This window comes from Malus domestica, chromosome 16, assembly GCF_042453785.1.
Source record: "Malus domestica chromosome 16, GDT2T_hap1".
Lineage (NCBI taxonomy): Eukaryota > Viridiplantae > Streptophyta > Magnoliopsida > Rosales > Rosaceae > Malus > Malus domestica.
The window spans coordinates 9374065-9390160 of record NC_091676.1 but is presented as its reverse complement, the minus strand read 5'-3'; the positions used below and the strand labels follow the sequence as shown (position 1 = coordinate 9390160).

General features: G+C 36.1%; 1 protein-coding gene across 1 annotated transcript; it reads left to right on the top strand.

The window, feature by feature from the left end:
* Positions 1-5242: 5242 nt before the first annotated feature.
* Positions 5243-10918, top strand: LOC103433171 (histone-lysine N-methyltransferase, H3 lysine-9 specific SUVH4-like). Its single transcript, XM_008371410.4, has 17 exons — positions 5243-5408; positions 5501-5895; positions 6355-6384; positions 6614-6694; positions 6816-6872; positions 7385-7439; positions 7605-7711; positions 8056-8235; positions 8459-8557; positions 8693-8791; positions 8911-8960; positions 9053-9141; positions 9232-9391; positions 9515-9620; positions 9704-9886; positions 10020-10253; positions 10345-10918. Exons 2-17 carry the CDS (start codon positions 5527-5529, stop codon positions 10456-10458), a joined length of 2013 nt encoding a protein of 670 aa, XP_008369632.1. The 5' UTR covers positions 5243-5408; positions 5501-5526; the 3' UTR covers positions 10459-10918.
* The last annotated feature ends 5178 nt before the right edge of the window (positions 10919-16096 follow it).

Sequence of the window (16096 nt, the reverse complement as noted above, 5' to 3'; positions counted from 1 at the left end):
GTCTCCATAACCTCGATCCATGAAGAAATGGTTTGGTTGAAGTTCGTTCGTACGTATGGTATGAAAATGGAGAAAAACCAAAAGGGAAGAGAGAGAAAGAGAGGGTCAACGGGAGAGAGAGAGAGTGTGTGTGTGAGTGTGTGTGGTCTTGATCCCCTTACAACCAACCAAAACAACCTTTGGTTCTAATTGGGTCCAAAAGGTTAGGAAGAAAATAATTTGGTCCACAACACAACTTAAACCACACAACACCACAAACGTCTAAGGGCATATTTGACATTTCATGCCTAAAAATATAGTATTTCGGGACGGGTTAATTGAAAGGGAAAACTTAGTCGTACCATAAGAGATAATTAGGCGAGCCATAGACTATCGTCAAAGACCCAAACTACAAAATGACCCATTTTCCCTTAGACCATCTCTAACCCTTGGGCTAAAACCTAAAGTTTTTAACCCATAAAATTTAGGTTTTAGCCCAGAAACAGCTTTTCTGCTCCAACCCTTATGACCTAAAATTTTTAGCCTGAGATTATTAAAAAATAAATTTAGGCTAATTTTTTCTTTTAAAGTAATTTAAAAAAAATTATGCACACTATCATAATTTAATTTTATGAACATTTTAACCTAAAAATATTTAAATTCCGATAAATATTGAAAAATCACTAAAATTGGGTGAATTTTGAGTTAAATAAAATTTTAAATTATTTTAGTTGTTGGCTTTAAATTTGGGCCGTTAGATTAATTTTTACCATTAAATTTGATTATATTCGATCTCAGTCGTTGAATTCAATAAATCCTAGGAGACATGTCCATGTGGGTAGGGTCCCGCTGGTGGTGCCCACACCATTTTATGGGCTAAATCCTGGGGGAAATTTGACTTTGGTTTGGCTTTTAGCTTTTAGCAAATACTTTTAGACCATATCCAATGGTTGGGCTAAAAACCAAATATTTTAGCCCATAAAATTTAGCTTTTAGCCCATAAATAGCTTTTATGCTCCAACCTATTTGGCCTAAAATTTTAGCCCGGGATTATTAAAAAATGAACTTAGGCTTTTTTTGTTAAATTAAATTTAAAAAAAAAATATGTAGACTATTGTAAATTAATTTTATGAACATTTTAATCTAAAAAAATTTAAATTCCGATAATTCACTAAATTTTCCACAAAACAAGCCTTCAACTTTCACCAATCTTTCAACCCTAGGTGAATTTTGAGTTAATTAATTTTTTTTAATTATTTTAGCCATTGGATTTAAATTTGGGCCGTTAGATTTTTTTTTTACCGTTAGACTTGATTATATTCGATCTCAGTTGTTGGATTCAATAATATATAAATATAAAAAAATAATAATTGAATCTAGGCCATTGGATTAACCAACGGCCTGTAGATCGTGACCGTTGGATGGAAGTAGCCGTTGGAGGCGCTGCGGAACGTGGCCGACAGGCCCACGTGGGCGGGGCCCTCGTTGTATGAGGCTTGCGCGTCACGCGAGTTGGGCGAGTGGGTAGGCTGCGTTTGGCACACAAATGCCCTTTTTCACTCAGTTTGGTGGAGCCCACTCCGATTTCTGGGCTAAATTTTGGGGGGAATCTCGCCTTAGTTTAGCATTTAGAACAAATTTTCCCCTTGGGTTGGATTGGGTTTAGGGGGAAATTTTGGAGGGTAATTTGACTTTTAGCCCACCATTGGAGTTGGTCTTAACATGGGTTGGGTTTTGGGGGGGGGGGGGGAGGGGAATAAAACCTAAAAAATAGCATTTAGCCCAAGGTTGGATTTGGTCTTAGACCATCTCTAACCGTTGGGCTAAAAGCCAAATTTTTTAGCCCGAAAAATTTAGCTTTTAACCCAGAAACAGTTTTTCTGCTCCAACCCTTCCGGCCTAAAATTTTAGCACATGATAATTAAAGAATAAACTTAGGCTATTTTTTTTTCTTAAATTAATTTTTTTTAAATAAATATGTAGACTATCGTTAATTAGTTTTATGAACATTTTAATATAAAAATATTTAAATTTCTATAAATATTGAAAAATCACTAAATTTTCCACAAATCAAGCGTTCAACTTTCACCAATCTTTCAACCCTGGGCTAACTTTCAATTCACCAACCGTTCAATACCAAACTTTCAAGGTTCACCAACTGTTCAACTTTCATCAATCATCCTCTATATAAACATATGTCCACTATTAGTTAATCACACAACCTTTCAATGATTTTATCCCATAAAACCTTCTTATTTTGATTTGTGCCAACTGCACCATCTTCGCTAACAGAAACTCATGCCAAGCATAAGGCAACATCTTCCTCACAGGTCCAATTACGACCTCTAATATGCTCTATTGCCATGTTGAACAATTTGGAAATGGAAAGAAATTGTAGAAAGATAGATTGGAAGAATTGTAGGATAAAATTGAGTTTTGTGTGGATGTTTGAACAAATAAATAGGTATTTATAGAGTTTTTTTTTGTGAATTTTGAGTTAAATAATTTTTTTTAATTATTTTAGTTGTTGGATTTAAATTTGGGCCGTTAGATATTTTTTGTTACTGTTAAATTTAATTATAGTCGATCACAGCCATTGGATTCAATGTATTTTAAAATAACATATTCTAAAAAAATGAAATTTGAATCTGGACCGTTGGATCAACCAACGGTCCTTAAAGCTCAGCCCTTGGATGTGAATTATAATCGTTGGGAATAATTGGGTGGTCGACACAAGGCCTGACAACGAGGCCCACCCTGTCAAGAAACCCTTGCAAGCCCACCGCATGGGGCGCGTTGGCGTGTGGGCGGGCCGAGACTGGCCCAAGTGCCAGCGAGTCCACTCGCATGGGGGGTATTTGGCCCAACTTTAGCATTTGACTTTTAGCCCAATGTTTTAGCTTGGGTTAGGTGGTGTTTGGGGGGGGGGAATAAATGGGGAAACCCATTGTTGGAGATGGTCTTAAGAAAAAAGAACGATAAAACCTGAATTTTCAATTCCAAATTCAATCCAAAGTCCCAAATGTAAATTTACAAAGCAATATAGTTGTCAAATTAAAAGCAATAACAATTAAAAAAAAAAGTAGCAACAACAAAAAATTTGAATGTAATAGAATTATAGAGATTATACAAAATATTTTTGTGGACTTGTAGGCGTAGTTAGAAATTAACGTTACATCAAAACTAGAAAATCCTGTTTATTCATTAATCATTAATTCTTAAGTAACTTATTACAATTAGGAATTTCAATACACTTATATCTATCTAAACAAGTTGAACAACATTACAAAAGCATGAACAAAACATGAAAAAAAAATTACAAACAGAAAGAGAAAAAAAAAAATAAAACAGAAAATGAATGAGTAGACATCAACGTCAGATTTGTTTTCTATTTACTTTTTATTTATTAACATATATCCACCGGCGGATCCATGTAGGGACCCATGGGGTCTCGGGATCCTTCGGAAGTCCAAAGAAACACTTGTGATCGACCTTCGGGACCCTCCAACAATTTGGGCAGGTGCAGTGGAGAGGCTTGTTGCCTCTATGGATGTGCAGACAGTAGTGCTTATAACAAAGAAGAAGAGGTTTTTAATTTTTGTTTTAAAAGACCTAGCCAAAACGACAACGTTTTTTAGCTTGGTCATTATAAAAAAATTAAAAAACTAAAATATCTCTATTTTCTCTACAGAGCCCGAGAACCCCGGTCTTTTCCAATATCCCCAAATTATATTTAAGAACTCTCAGCCCCAATCGTCGCAACCTTCCAACTTTAAACCCAAGTTACCCTATTCCCCAGCCCACCACCATTTGCCGTTCCACCGCCTTTAGCTGCCTAATTTAATTTCTTCCAAATTCATAGAAGTTTTTTAATCCTAGACTCTAGTCCCAACTCCCAATTATAAGATATATGTTACATTAGCAAATTTTATTTTTGTAGGGTCACTAATTGCGTTATATTGTTGAGGAGAATTTGTTGGTTTTATTACCTTGAGATTAATCTTGATTTATTCAATGAACCAAATTTAGTAGAAAATAGTGATTTGGAATCAAATTAGTCTAATATATATATATATTTTTTTTTTTTGAACTTTTATGTTGGGATCCCTATCTTGAAAACCTGGATCCACCACTGCATCTATCTACTTGGGCTTGAAAAAGATTTGGTGCCCCCTTTGGTTTGGGGCCTTGACTCTTGCCCCCACGAGCCGGGGCCGGTCTTGGTAATGGCGTGTGAAGCGACATGGTCAGACATTCATGGTCCTTTTGTTGCTACCTAGTTTGTTTAACTTGACATTGTTAGGGATTATGGGAATGTCCTGGACGTAGAACATGAGACTTGTGATCCTGATAATTTGAGATCTCTATCAATTATGCTTGTCCGGAAGACATGTGAAAACAAAATGAGATCATCATCGATAATATATTTGTTTATGCGATGATGGTCTTCAAAATAGTAAAGAGCGACGACATCGAACCAAGATTCGTTGTTAAAGTGCAACGTCGATTTGACGGACCAAAATGGAAAGAGACAATTTAGGTCGAACTTGATTCCTTAGTGAAACATCGCATGTTCTAACTAGTTGTTCCAACACCCTCAGACGTGCTGGTGGTACTGGGGAGTTGTGATTGTGATTTCTGGCAGTGGTGGTACTGGTGGTGATAGTGGTTTAGTGGCAATTTAAAAAATAAATGAATAGATCATATACATTGTTCTAGTGGTTGAATTCATCATTTTCAATTTATTGCGTCTCGAATTCAAACTTTTAAATAAAAAAATCAAAATCCAAATGTTACCAAAAGAGGCCAAAATCATCACCAAAACAGATTGTCAACTCTACCAATTAGGGTGCGTTTGGTACGTGGGACGGGACGGGACGAGGCGTTCCGTCCCGCGTTTGGTACGCCAAAAATGGGTGGAACGGGCTGTTCTACGGGACAGATTTTGGGTGTTTTTGCGTCCCACCTCCCCCCTGGAACGGGTTTGTTCCACGTCTGTGGAACACACTGTTTTACCATTTTAAGACAAATATACCCCATGTATTTTTCAAAAATTACACCTTCGTTCCGTCCCGTCCCGTCCCTTTCCGTCCCGTCTGCGTACCAAACGCACCCTTATGGTACGGTGGACTTATCTGAAACGATTATTTTTGCCTAGTTGGACTAGTTTCTTAAATTAAACGACCGGTCGTTTGCAGCCTTAATTTCAGAATTGGCAGTTCAATTACATCTCCAATTACTCTGAACCTGTCCAGTTTCCCGCGTGTGTCGATATTTTAAACTTCCCACTTTCGGTCTGTACTCCGACAGCGTCTCTTTATTTTCAAAACCCTAGCGACGTCTCGAACCCTGAGTATTCTCGTTCTCTCCGAACTCTCTGTCTTCCCCGAGTTTATCGCTCCGCTCCAAATCCCTCCGTCGTCGGATCGGTGCGATTCTGGACGTCGATCTCACTCTCCTTTCGTCTCGAAATCTTGATTCCTAATTAGTTATTCACTATTTTCTGTATGTTCTGTTGCAGATTTTGGTGGTGGAAAGAGCAAATCGATGGGTGAACTGAACAATTCCGCGGCTCATCGCAGGGTTAGCCCCCGGCTGCAGAACGTTCCGGCGGAGAAGCGGCCATTTTACGGGAGTCCGAAACGGACGGCAGATGAGTCCGAGAACGACGTTGTCAGGACCAAGAGGACCAAGGTTGCGAAACCCCCTAAACCGCCGGCACAGAGTTCTAAGCCCGAAGCCGAACCGAGCAAGGGAAAAGTGATACTGGAGAGCGGCGAGGGCAAGGATTGTGTGGATTGGAGTTGGTATACCGGTGCTGATTTGCCTTTGACCGATGCGAACGGAGTGAGCTACACTGCTCGTGTGAGGGAGACACTCCGAGTTTTCAATTTGCATTACCTTCACTATGTTCAGGTATGGATTTCATCACATGTGTTCAATGTCAATTGACAAGACGATATTGTAAATTAATTGATTCACTGGTATGGGGATTTGAACTTGGGTGCAGGGAGGCCGGCACGCGGCCCTGCCCAACTGGCCTAACCAACGTCTGCATTTGCTATTTTTCGGTTAAGCAACTCGTTTGAATTAGTTTGATAGTTATAGAGTTTCAAGTTCAAGAAGAAATCTTTGGAACTGTTTTGTGCTATGTTTTGAGGGCCTCTGGGGTGTTGATTTTTATTGTGATATTATACTCTAATGGATTTTGACTTGATGATTATATGTGATTTAAAAGGTGGACTCATTGAAAATCTACTCTTTATAAGTGAATTTTATTTGGGTCTTATAATTCAAAATTGACAAAGGCAAGTTGTCTGCAAGTACTTCCACAATAAAGATTCTTAACTTACAAAGTTTGTTGCTTTTCTGCAGGAAGAGGAGAAAAGATGCCGTGGGCCTGAGGTTAGTTTTTTCCCATGTTATATTGCAGAGAGAGAAATAACTTATGCATGTAACCGGTAATGATAGTGAGGGTCAAGAGAAAATTTGTATGAACCTTATAGCATGTCTATTGGATGCTTGAAGGTTCCTTTCGGTTTTTATTATCATTTTATATAAAGGAAAAAAAAGGATAGCTGGAGATCTTGGCATTTGTGATTATTATTTATTTTGGTTTGACAAACATTTGCAGAATGGGAGTCCTGTGAAGAGTCCTTCCAAAAAACCTCCCAAGGGGCCTTCGTTGAGTCCTTCCAAGGGATATGATAAGAAGGTAGCTTATGAGTTAATTTAGGTCCTATGTGTAGATTCGGAACATGATTATTAGCTATCAAGTTGTAAGACCTGAGTTAGACACCACTGATCACACTATCATATTTAAAAATCTGTTGCAGAAAGATGATGAACCTAAGAAGCAGTCCAAGAGACCTGATCTGAAGGCACTTTCTGAGGTGAGTTCTGTGCCACATCTACATGTGGATCTGATACACGTAATATTTCTAGGAAGTTTAAGACCTGAAGTTATGAATGTATTCCTTGGTGAATTGGTCTGTCATTAGAGTTAATTTCCAATTCCTTTGTTGCGGTTTCAGAGAATGGTGAATCAGTTTATCAGACTTATATTTAGGTCCGGTTGTAATTCATTATTGTAGAGTGTACTAAGAATTCCTTTTCATATTTAGTTTATAAATTGTGAGGAAACTTTGTTTCTTCTGGCATTCAAGTGAACACCTACATCTTTCTTTTTTCTTTGTGTATGCCCTCATAAGCATCAGAATTATTATAATGTCTGGTTGTCTGCCTTGTTGAACTAGTATATTTTTAGTAGTAACCATGCGTTATATCCTTTCAGAAACATTTAGTAACCTGCCATTTTAAGTTTTTAACCCCTCTGTTTTTATGCTAACTGTGACGATTTTTTGTGCTTTTTTGTTGTTGTTTTTGTCATTTTGATTCATAACAGATGCTGAAGAAGAACCAAATTTTATTCCCTGAAAAGAAAATTGGTCATCTTCCGGGTTCGTTGTTATTGCTTTGCTGGTTGAATCACATGTTAACCTTTTTAGTCTTATCTTGTTTTAGTTGGGTACTCTGAGAGAATTTTGGCTTGTTTCTTATGCTTGATCATTAGGCTGACCATTTTTCAAAAGATATTTTGCGTAATGTAAATATAAATGACGCAGGTATTGCTGTTGGGCATCAATTTTACTCTCGGGCTGAAATGGTGGCTATAGGATTCCATTCACACTGGTTGAGTGGAATTGATTGTGTAGGAGAATCTAAAGGCAAGGTAACAAATCTACTTTCATTGGAAGATTGAAGCAATTATACGCAGTTAAAAGAGGCAACTAATGTATAAATTCTGTTCCCTAAATCAAAGAGTTCACATGTAAACAACTCCCATTAGGCACGATGGTGTGGAGTACTCTTTAAGTTCTGATTATCATTTCGTTCTCTTAATGTGTTATTCTTGTTAGTTATTAATACATGAGTTTGAGCTCTAGTGAACTATGTGAACAAAGTTGTTTGGAATCAAAGGCTATACCTTACTGTTTACCAGAGAAATTCAAGCATTAGCTTCTGGGGTATTTTGAACCAAAGGTTGTGATCTTATTAGCCTCTTGGATATTGCAGGAGAAATTCAGAGGCTATGAACTTCCGTTTGCCTTAACAGTTGTGGTTTCTGGCCAATATGAAGATGATATTGATAACTCAGACGAGGTTGTTTATACTGGTCAAGGTGGAAATGATTTGCTTGGTAATAAACAGCAAATTGCAGATCAAGTTATGAAACGGGGTAATTTGGCTCTTAAGGTGCGTCATCTTGAAACTGATGTTTGTGCTGCATCTGCTGATGTAGTCTCCTTTAAATGTTCAAGCAATACGCAACAGTTTGTTTTGAAGTTTATAAAAATTGTCATAACGGCATATGATGCCAATGATCCAAGGAATCATTTATCTCACATACCCACTCATTGGATGTGTGACATTCTCCTACATGATGTTTACTTATTGTTTGTGTTTTATCTTCTTGCAGAATAATATGGAGCAGGGCATTCCTGTTAGAGTCGTCCGTGGACATGACTGTGTCAATAGTTATACTAATAAAGTTTATACGTATGATGGACTATACAAGGTTGTCCATTTTCATGTGTATTTTTTTTCTTATGGTTAATATTTTACATAAGCATAAAGTAATACGGCTAAAAATGGAAAAAGGAACACATTTAGTTGAACTAAAATATATTCTGCTTATCTTCTTTTCCGGCAGGTTAACAATTATTGGGCAGATAAGGGTGTTGCGGGATTTACGGTGTTTAAGTATCGTTTAAAGCGACTTCCAGGGCAAGATAATTTGTGCAGTAAACAGGTTATCATTTCTTTTTCATTATCGTTAAATCCAATATCTAAATACAATTTAGTGACAAGGGAACAAACTGTGGGAAAATTTTGCGGAGCTTTTAGAAGCTTAAGTGACTAGTTTTTCAGGTAAATTTTGTTCGTGCGCGAGGGTCTAAAGTTCAAGCAGAATTACCTGGGTATGAAATCAGTAAGCTGTTCCCTCAATGTTCTGTTTTTCTCCCAATTGTGTTCCAACGACTGTAAACTCAAGGAACCGTTTTACATTTAGGTTGGTATGCAAGGACATCAGTAATGGTCAAGAAAATATTTGCATTCCAGCTACCAATGTCATCGATAAACCTCCTGTAGCGCCTGAAGGTCAGCTACACTTCCTAACTTTTAGCAGATCATTCGGTAGGCATTATCTGTGCCACTACGAATAGCATGGTAAAATTTTAAATCTTGCAGGCCTTACATATACTAGCTCTATTATAGTTGAAAGGGATGTGAACATTCCAACGAATGCTCCTGGGTGCAGCTGCAAAGGAAACTGTACTAATCCACTGACTTGCTCTTGTGCTCGACTGAATGGCGATGATTTTCCTTACGTTAGTAAAGATGGTGGAAGGTAAGGTTTGAAATATGGCATACGTGTCGTTGGTAAGACTATCTTGTTTGAGATCCACCAGTCCTATGTTTTGTGGTATAAAGGTTGTGTTGGTGAAACTCTCCGTTTCTCTCTATCCGTTAGATTAATTGAGGCAAAGGCTGTTGTGTTTGAGTGTGGTCCAAATTGCGGCTGTGGACCGGGTTGTGTTAACCGTACATCTCAGCGGGGAATAAAGCATCGACTTGAGGTCTAAACGCTACAAATGCCAGTGCTTCTTTTATGATACACGGTACTTTACAAAATTCATAAATCTACTATTTTATTGGACAGGTATTTCGTACAGATTACAAAGGCTGGGGTGTTAGGTCGTGGGACTTTATTCCTTCTGGTGCACCGGTATGTGAATACACCGGAGTTCTTAGGAAGACAGATGAAGTTGACGGTCTCTTGGGGAACGAATATATATTTGAAATTGATTGCTGGCATACAATGCATGGTATTGGGTCAAGAGAGGTAGAATTCCAGCTGTTTCATGTGGAAAAATTGAACTCCGAATGTTCTTTTGTCACTCGTGCATTGCGTATTTACATTTTTCGGATTAGTTGCAATGAATTTCTTTTTGGTGTGTTGGTCTGTACATTTGCAGAAGCGTATGTGCGATGTCACTATTCCAAATGGTGACGCGGAGTCAGGATTCAGCAATCTATCAGAAAGTGAGCCTGAGTTTTGCATAGATGCTGGTTCTCATGGCAACGTTGCTAGATACATCAATCATAGTTGCGAGCCTAACCTCTTCGTACAGTGCGTTTTGAGCTCTCATCGTGATGTTAGACTCGCTAAAATTGTGTTGTTCGCTGCAGATAACATACCTCCCTTGCAGGTAAAAATAATCTTCTTCCCAAACTCATGTGTCCAACATTGCTTGGCATGAATAATTGAATAACGAGTTGATTCAATGTTTGCGTGTGCAGGAACTTACATACGACTATGGTTATGAGCTTGACAGCGTTGTCGGTCTTGATGGAAAAATTAAGCAGCTAGCTTGTCACTGCGGTGCAGTTGGCTGTCGGAAGCGTTTGTACTAGGAGGAGGAAGCAAAAGTAAAGGATTAAATGATGGTTTTCCCCCACCTTCAGGAAGCAAAAGTAAAGGGTTAAATGATGGTTTTCCCCCACCTTCAGGAAGCAAAAGCAAAGGGTTAAATGATGGTTTTGCAATGTATGGATTTTTGTTGTACGATTAAATCAGGTGAATGTCCAATTTTTTGTTATACAAGGTTATCTCCCACTGAAAGGGCTAAACATAGCTCCGCTTAGAATTATAGCTACATTTGGCCAGCCTATTGACCTTTTGGCCGAATATGACTCTGTGGGTTTAATAGAATTATAGCTTAGTCATTAGTTGAAGATGAGTTTTTGGACAAATCAGGTTAATTTTTTACCTTAACCTTTAACCTTCTCCACTGGAGATGCCTTAAGAGTTATATTACGTCACTGCAGAGTGTTGAAGAGAAAAGTTTATTGAAGGGATTGATTTTATGATTAATATTTTGTTAATGAAAGGATTATTGTTTGATAAGCACTTTAATTTTTTTTGTATGTTATGAACAACGTCAAGAACCTGACCTATCAAATGCTTATCGAATTCTATTTATTTTTTTAAATATATAATATGGATAGGTAATTTTTGTTTGTTAGTCACTTTATTTTTAGGTCAAAGTTTGTTTGCCACTTAGGGTAACTGTAGGTTAGACTGAGAGGTCAAGTGCGTGATTAAAGAAAGTAAAAACGTGATCATGCCGTAAGAGAAAAGAATAACCAATCTTACGCTAATTGGTTTGACTAAATTATATCCTAAATTATTTTAATATATGGAAAAATAATTTTAAATTTAAGTGCAAAAGAGGTTGACTTGACACAGGTTTAATCTGACAATCTTTTGGTGAAAATGAGGGAGGGCTGCTATGGTACATTTCTTATAATTTTCTATTTGTGCGGTCACGGAATCATTATAATATATTAACGTGGCTTAACTGTGACTGCAGAAATAGGAGGGGATGGGAAGGACACCATAACAGGAGGGCAGACAATTTGACTCCGAAAATGAGGTTAACGCCCCCCCCCCCCCAAAATATAAAACAAAACCTTACAAATGAATGAGACTACATGAAATGACTTTCTTATCACGTGTTGTCTCGGTTCAATAATATATTATTGTGTATAAGGTTTTCTATCCACATGATAATGCGTTAGAGGAAATCAATACCCGAATCAAATATGTAGCTAGCTCAACTTTGTCAATTTACCCGTAACTATGTTTCGATCTTCCTTTTTTATATATACGCGAATAATATGATGTTTTACTATTTCACAATAGAATATTATTACCACTACATTTCTTTATGGTTTGTCCTTTGATACCAGAGATATTGAGAAAAAAAATATAAAATATAAACCTTCTTAACGATTGAACTATAAATTTTTTTACCGTTACATTTGGAAAATAAATGTAAGACCAAGTTTAAGAGGGTAAGATTGGCCCCACTGGGGTCATACACAAACACAACCCAACCCCTTTCGACTTGGGACTCTCTTCCCTCCCATTTGATTTGGTGGACACCACAAAATTCCCAACCAAATCAAATGACCAATATTTGCTACTTTCCCATCACATAATTTTAATATTAATATTTATTTTATTTTATTTTATTATTATCAATAATTTTGAGAATATATTGAAGAATATTCATTTATCTCATAGTAATCTTTAGTCTTGCGTGTATTAACAATTAAACAACTCAAATTAATTGTCACGTAAGAAAAAGTTAATTTATCCAAAACTTTTTGAGTCATAAAGAATAACGCATCTAAAGCTGCTTGATAAACATATATCAAACGCCCGTAATTAACTGTGAAATAAGTTATATTTTTTCTAGACATGAACTATTTTACCCAACCCTTCAACCTCAAGAAGAAAGAAGGAATGTTAGTCTATTTTTATGATATTATCAATTTAATTAATTCTCTCGTGTTCATATTTCTTCAATGGGTCCCTCCAAAAACATGCTAAACAGCTCTGCGAACAAATATTTTCATAATTAAATAGTGAACTGCGTGTAGGAAATCGACAAGTGTACTTAATACGTCTAATTACCCACCTAATCTGTACGAATTAAAGTGTTGAAAGTGATCAGATAAGTCTGTCATGGAATCCTATTGAGGTTTGACATGTTACCAAATGCTGATAATATATACTTTCCAGGTTTTCAAAACCATTTGCCACCTTTTTTTTCTATCACCAATTGGCTATTTGTAAAGGCTTATTATATTAACACTTCATAAATTGTTGAATAAACTTTACATACTTAATACATCCTATATTTACTTTTTCAATTAAAAATTATCTTAATACACCCCACATATTTTTTCATAATACCCTCACACCTCACATTCTTAATATACACCTTATATTTCTCAAATTTTATAAAGCTTTTAATTTGGACAAAAAATGCTGACTGGAATTTTGACAAAAGATGTCACTTGTGATTTAAAGCATATGTGGGTTGTTTTCAATTCCACCATTAAAACCCATGTCGTATGTTTTTAATATTTGGTTGTAATTTTAGTTTTTAATTCTTCATGTAATCCCTGTGATTCCTAAAAGATGAATACGAACATAGAAACTTGAATAACGCATCAAAAGCAAGATTAAATAATTATCGATGTCGTCAAAATCACTAAAACAATAAAAAATATGAAGTCTTACCTCATGTAAAGCTTTCGAAACATCGATTTCGTGTTTCATTCGTCAAAAATAATTTTTCTCAATCAACATGTTTGTAGTTTCATTGGTTAGGATTTTGTTCAACAATGAAGAGTTGGAGGGGTTTTGATAATTAAAGAGGATAAATAATACGTTAATAGTGATTTGGGATGTGTATAAATTTTTTTTAACTTAATAAGGTCAAAATTGTCATTGCATAATAGGGTAAATAAGTCATTTAATATTAAATGACTTTGTAAATTGCAATGACAATTTACTAAATAAAATAACACTCCCAAATTGTATAGTTCAGAGTAATTTCATATTATTTAAAATTTAATATTAAATTACTTATTTACCCTACTATGCAATGACAATTTTGACCTTATTAGGTTAAAAAAAATCTATACACATCCCACAAAATGTTGGGTGCATTCAACATTTTGTACGGTGCTAATATAAAAAGCCTTTGTAAATTGCATAAAGGATTTTGAGAAATTATATACTAAATAAAATAACACTCCCAAATTGTATGGTTTAGAGTAATTTCATATTATTTAGTGATTAGTTTCTGTTGAGAATGAATCTACATTGATGAGATGAGAGATCTTGTATGAGATTATAAGTAAGTTACGTTATCCTCTATATTGCCAATTGGTTTTATAGTGAAGTCTTAACTTTATCCATGATATCATAGTAGATTGGCTCACATTTGAAAACCAACGACCACACTTGATCTACGGTACAACGTTTGTGTTGTCCACGTATTAGGCTTGAAAATTCGCCATACGTGAGAGAACGTGTTGAGAATGAAACCCACATTGATGAGAGGATGAACCTTTCATGAATTTATAAGTAAGTTGAATTTCTCCTCGTATTATCAGTTGTTCTTATGGTAAAATCTCAACTTTCAAGTCAGCTTTTTGGACATTGGGTGATGTAATTAACTGACACAATTCTCACACAACGTACTTATTTGCCATGCATGCATGCATGCATGGTGTTAAAGTAACCAAAGCCATGCCCTTCCTTTTGAGTCTTTGACATTGTGAAAAAATCAGGTTAATTCTTGTAATTAACTTTGTAAACGCATGCACTAATTGTATATGCTCTGATGTGGAATGGAAGCCACCAGTTTCCAACTGTTTAGAGGCCAAAACACAAAGCCACGCGTTTTGGTGATATTCTTAATCTCATAGGCCGCTACGAACCTACAACTCCTTCGAAGCAACCGCTAGAAAACAAAAATGGAAGAAAGAAGAAATGAAAATATAGGCAAGCTTTGCTTGTCGTGTCGAAATTAAGTTGGCCTAGTAGTGTAGTTAGTTTATTTTCCAATTTTGTGTCAAATAAGAGCCTATTAATCGCTATTTTTGTGTTAGATTCATTGGATCGGCATTATCTCTAAGAGACCCATAACGCATGCGAAGTCATTAGTATTTATAATTAATTACCCTAAAATAATCAATTACGATATTTTTTGTTGTGCTATAGTTGAAATACAAAATTCGTTCTTACTCACGTTATCACTTTAGAATTTTCCACACGGCACATCATGTGTTTAATTTATGGAGTTGGTGAATCATACGATAGTGTACAGAAGAAAGCTGAAATACCTATGTGAGTCTTTGCGACCCCTAAAAAAATGGATTGCCGTGATGAAGCTACCAGTAGCTGGTCCTTTTTTTTTTTTTAAGGGAACAAAAATACAAATGAGGGCAAAGAAGAGAATATCATGGAATAATACGGAAATTTACCGTGAGAGTAACCTAATTATGAAATAAATGTGGAACTAGCAATGAGTCCATGCAAGTGCAGCTACAGACGTACAACAAGAATAGTACCATAAATTGGCAGGCCTTGGCAAATAGGGATCACCCTTGTCCCCAGTACATCACAAGACGAATATGACCCTCCTCACCCTCTCTCTCTACTCACAAACCCTATAAGATAATTAAAAACATATAAATATAGTATGTTTATTTACTAATCCTAGATTATTATTAGCTAAAATAACTTGATTAAGGAGAGAGGAGTGATTTGGGATTGTAATGTATGTTTTAGTAGTAGGAGGGGGCAGTCGTTAGTGGCCTACCCTCAATAATTTTGTTTGTCCAAACTTCGTATAATAAAAATAAAAGTGGCTTTAGCCAACTATGGTTGGTTGAGTTGGTAAAGATCGTTCTCTTTACTAGACGACGGCCCATATTTGAGTCTCATTGCCAACAACCTCTCTTGATAGGCGATCTTTAAAAATTAAAAAAAAAAAAAAAGTTACGATCCTCTTTGTAAGTCCTCAAAAGAACTTATGGTATGCCATAACCCTGAAATAGGATAGCGTCTCCTCCCGTCCCCCTAAACTTTCGTCAACCTAAAAAAAGTGGCTTTAATATTGGAGGGGCCGTCCATTATCATAAGCATTAGCGATTAACTAAAGATTAGGGAAAATGATTAAATGGGATAAGAGTCTAATAGAGGTTGAGAACGAAAGGAGAGGTGGGGAAAATTTTAGTTAAGTGGTAGGGTAGGATGCCCTTATCACCTTTCTTAGCATCCATATCCCAAACCTTGGAATTGCCAATAAACAATTTCTTTATAATTGTAACCCAAAATGCCTATTATATATATATATATATATATATAATTTAACACATATATGGTGCTGATTTTCACATTTTTTTAGCTTCTATTTTTCTTTTTTAATAAACGATATTATTTATACTAAGGGTTGAGTTTAGTCTCAGAATAAGCTAGTAATAATGTGGGTCAAATTCATCTTTAACGAGAATCGAACCTAAGACCTCTCACTTACAAGTAAAGAATAATACCATTAGACCATAGTACTAAATGGTTACTACAAGATTAAGCAAAATGCACGTTTATCATTTAATTAGATATATTTCACCTCTCGCAAGTGACTTGTTTTCAGTTGATTAAGAACTTTCATCCTTGCACGCGAGA

Excerpts from the sequence above, each read along its gene's own strand:
- LOC103433171 (XM_008371410.4), top strand. The coding sequence starts at position 5,527 with ATGGGTGAACTGAACAATTCCGCGGCTCATCGCAGGGTTAGCCCCCGG. Across the intron at positions 6,385-6,613 it reads AAAGATGCCGTGGGCCTGAG|AATGGGAGTCCTGTGAAGAG; the intron begins GTTAGTTTTTTC and ends AAACATTTGCAG. Across the intron at positions 8,558-8,692 it reads CGTATGATGGACTATACAAG|GTTAACAATTATTGGGCAGA; the intron begins GTTGTCCATTTT and ends CTTTTCCGGCAG.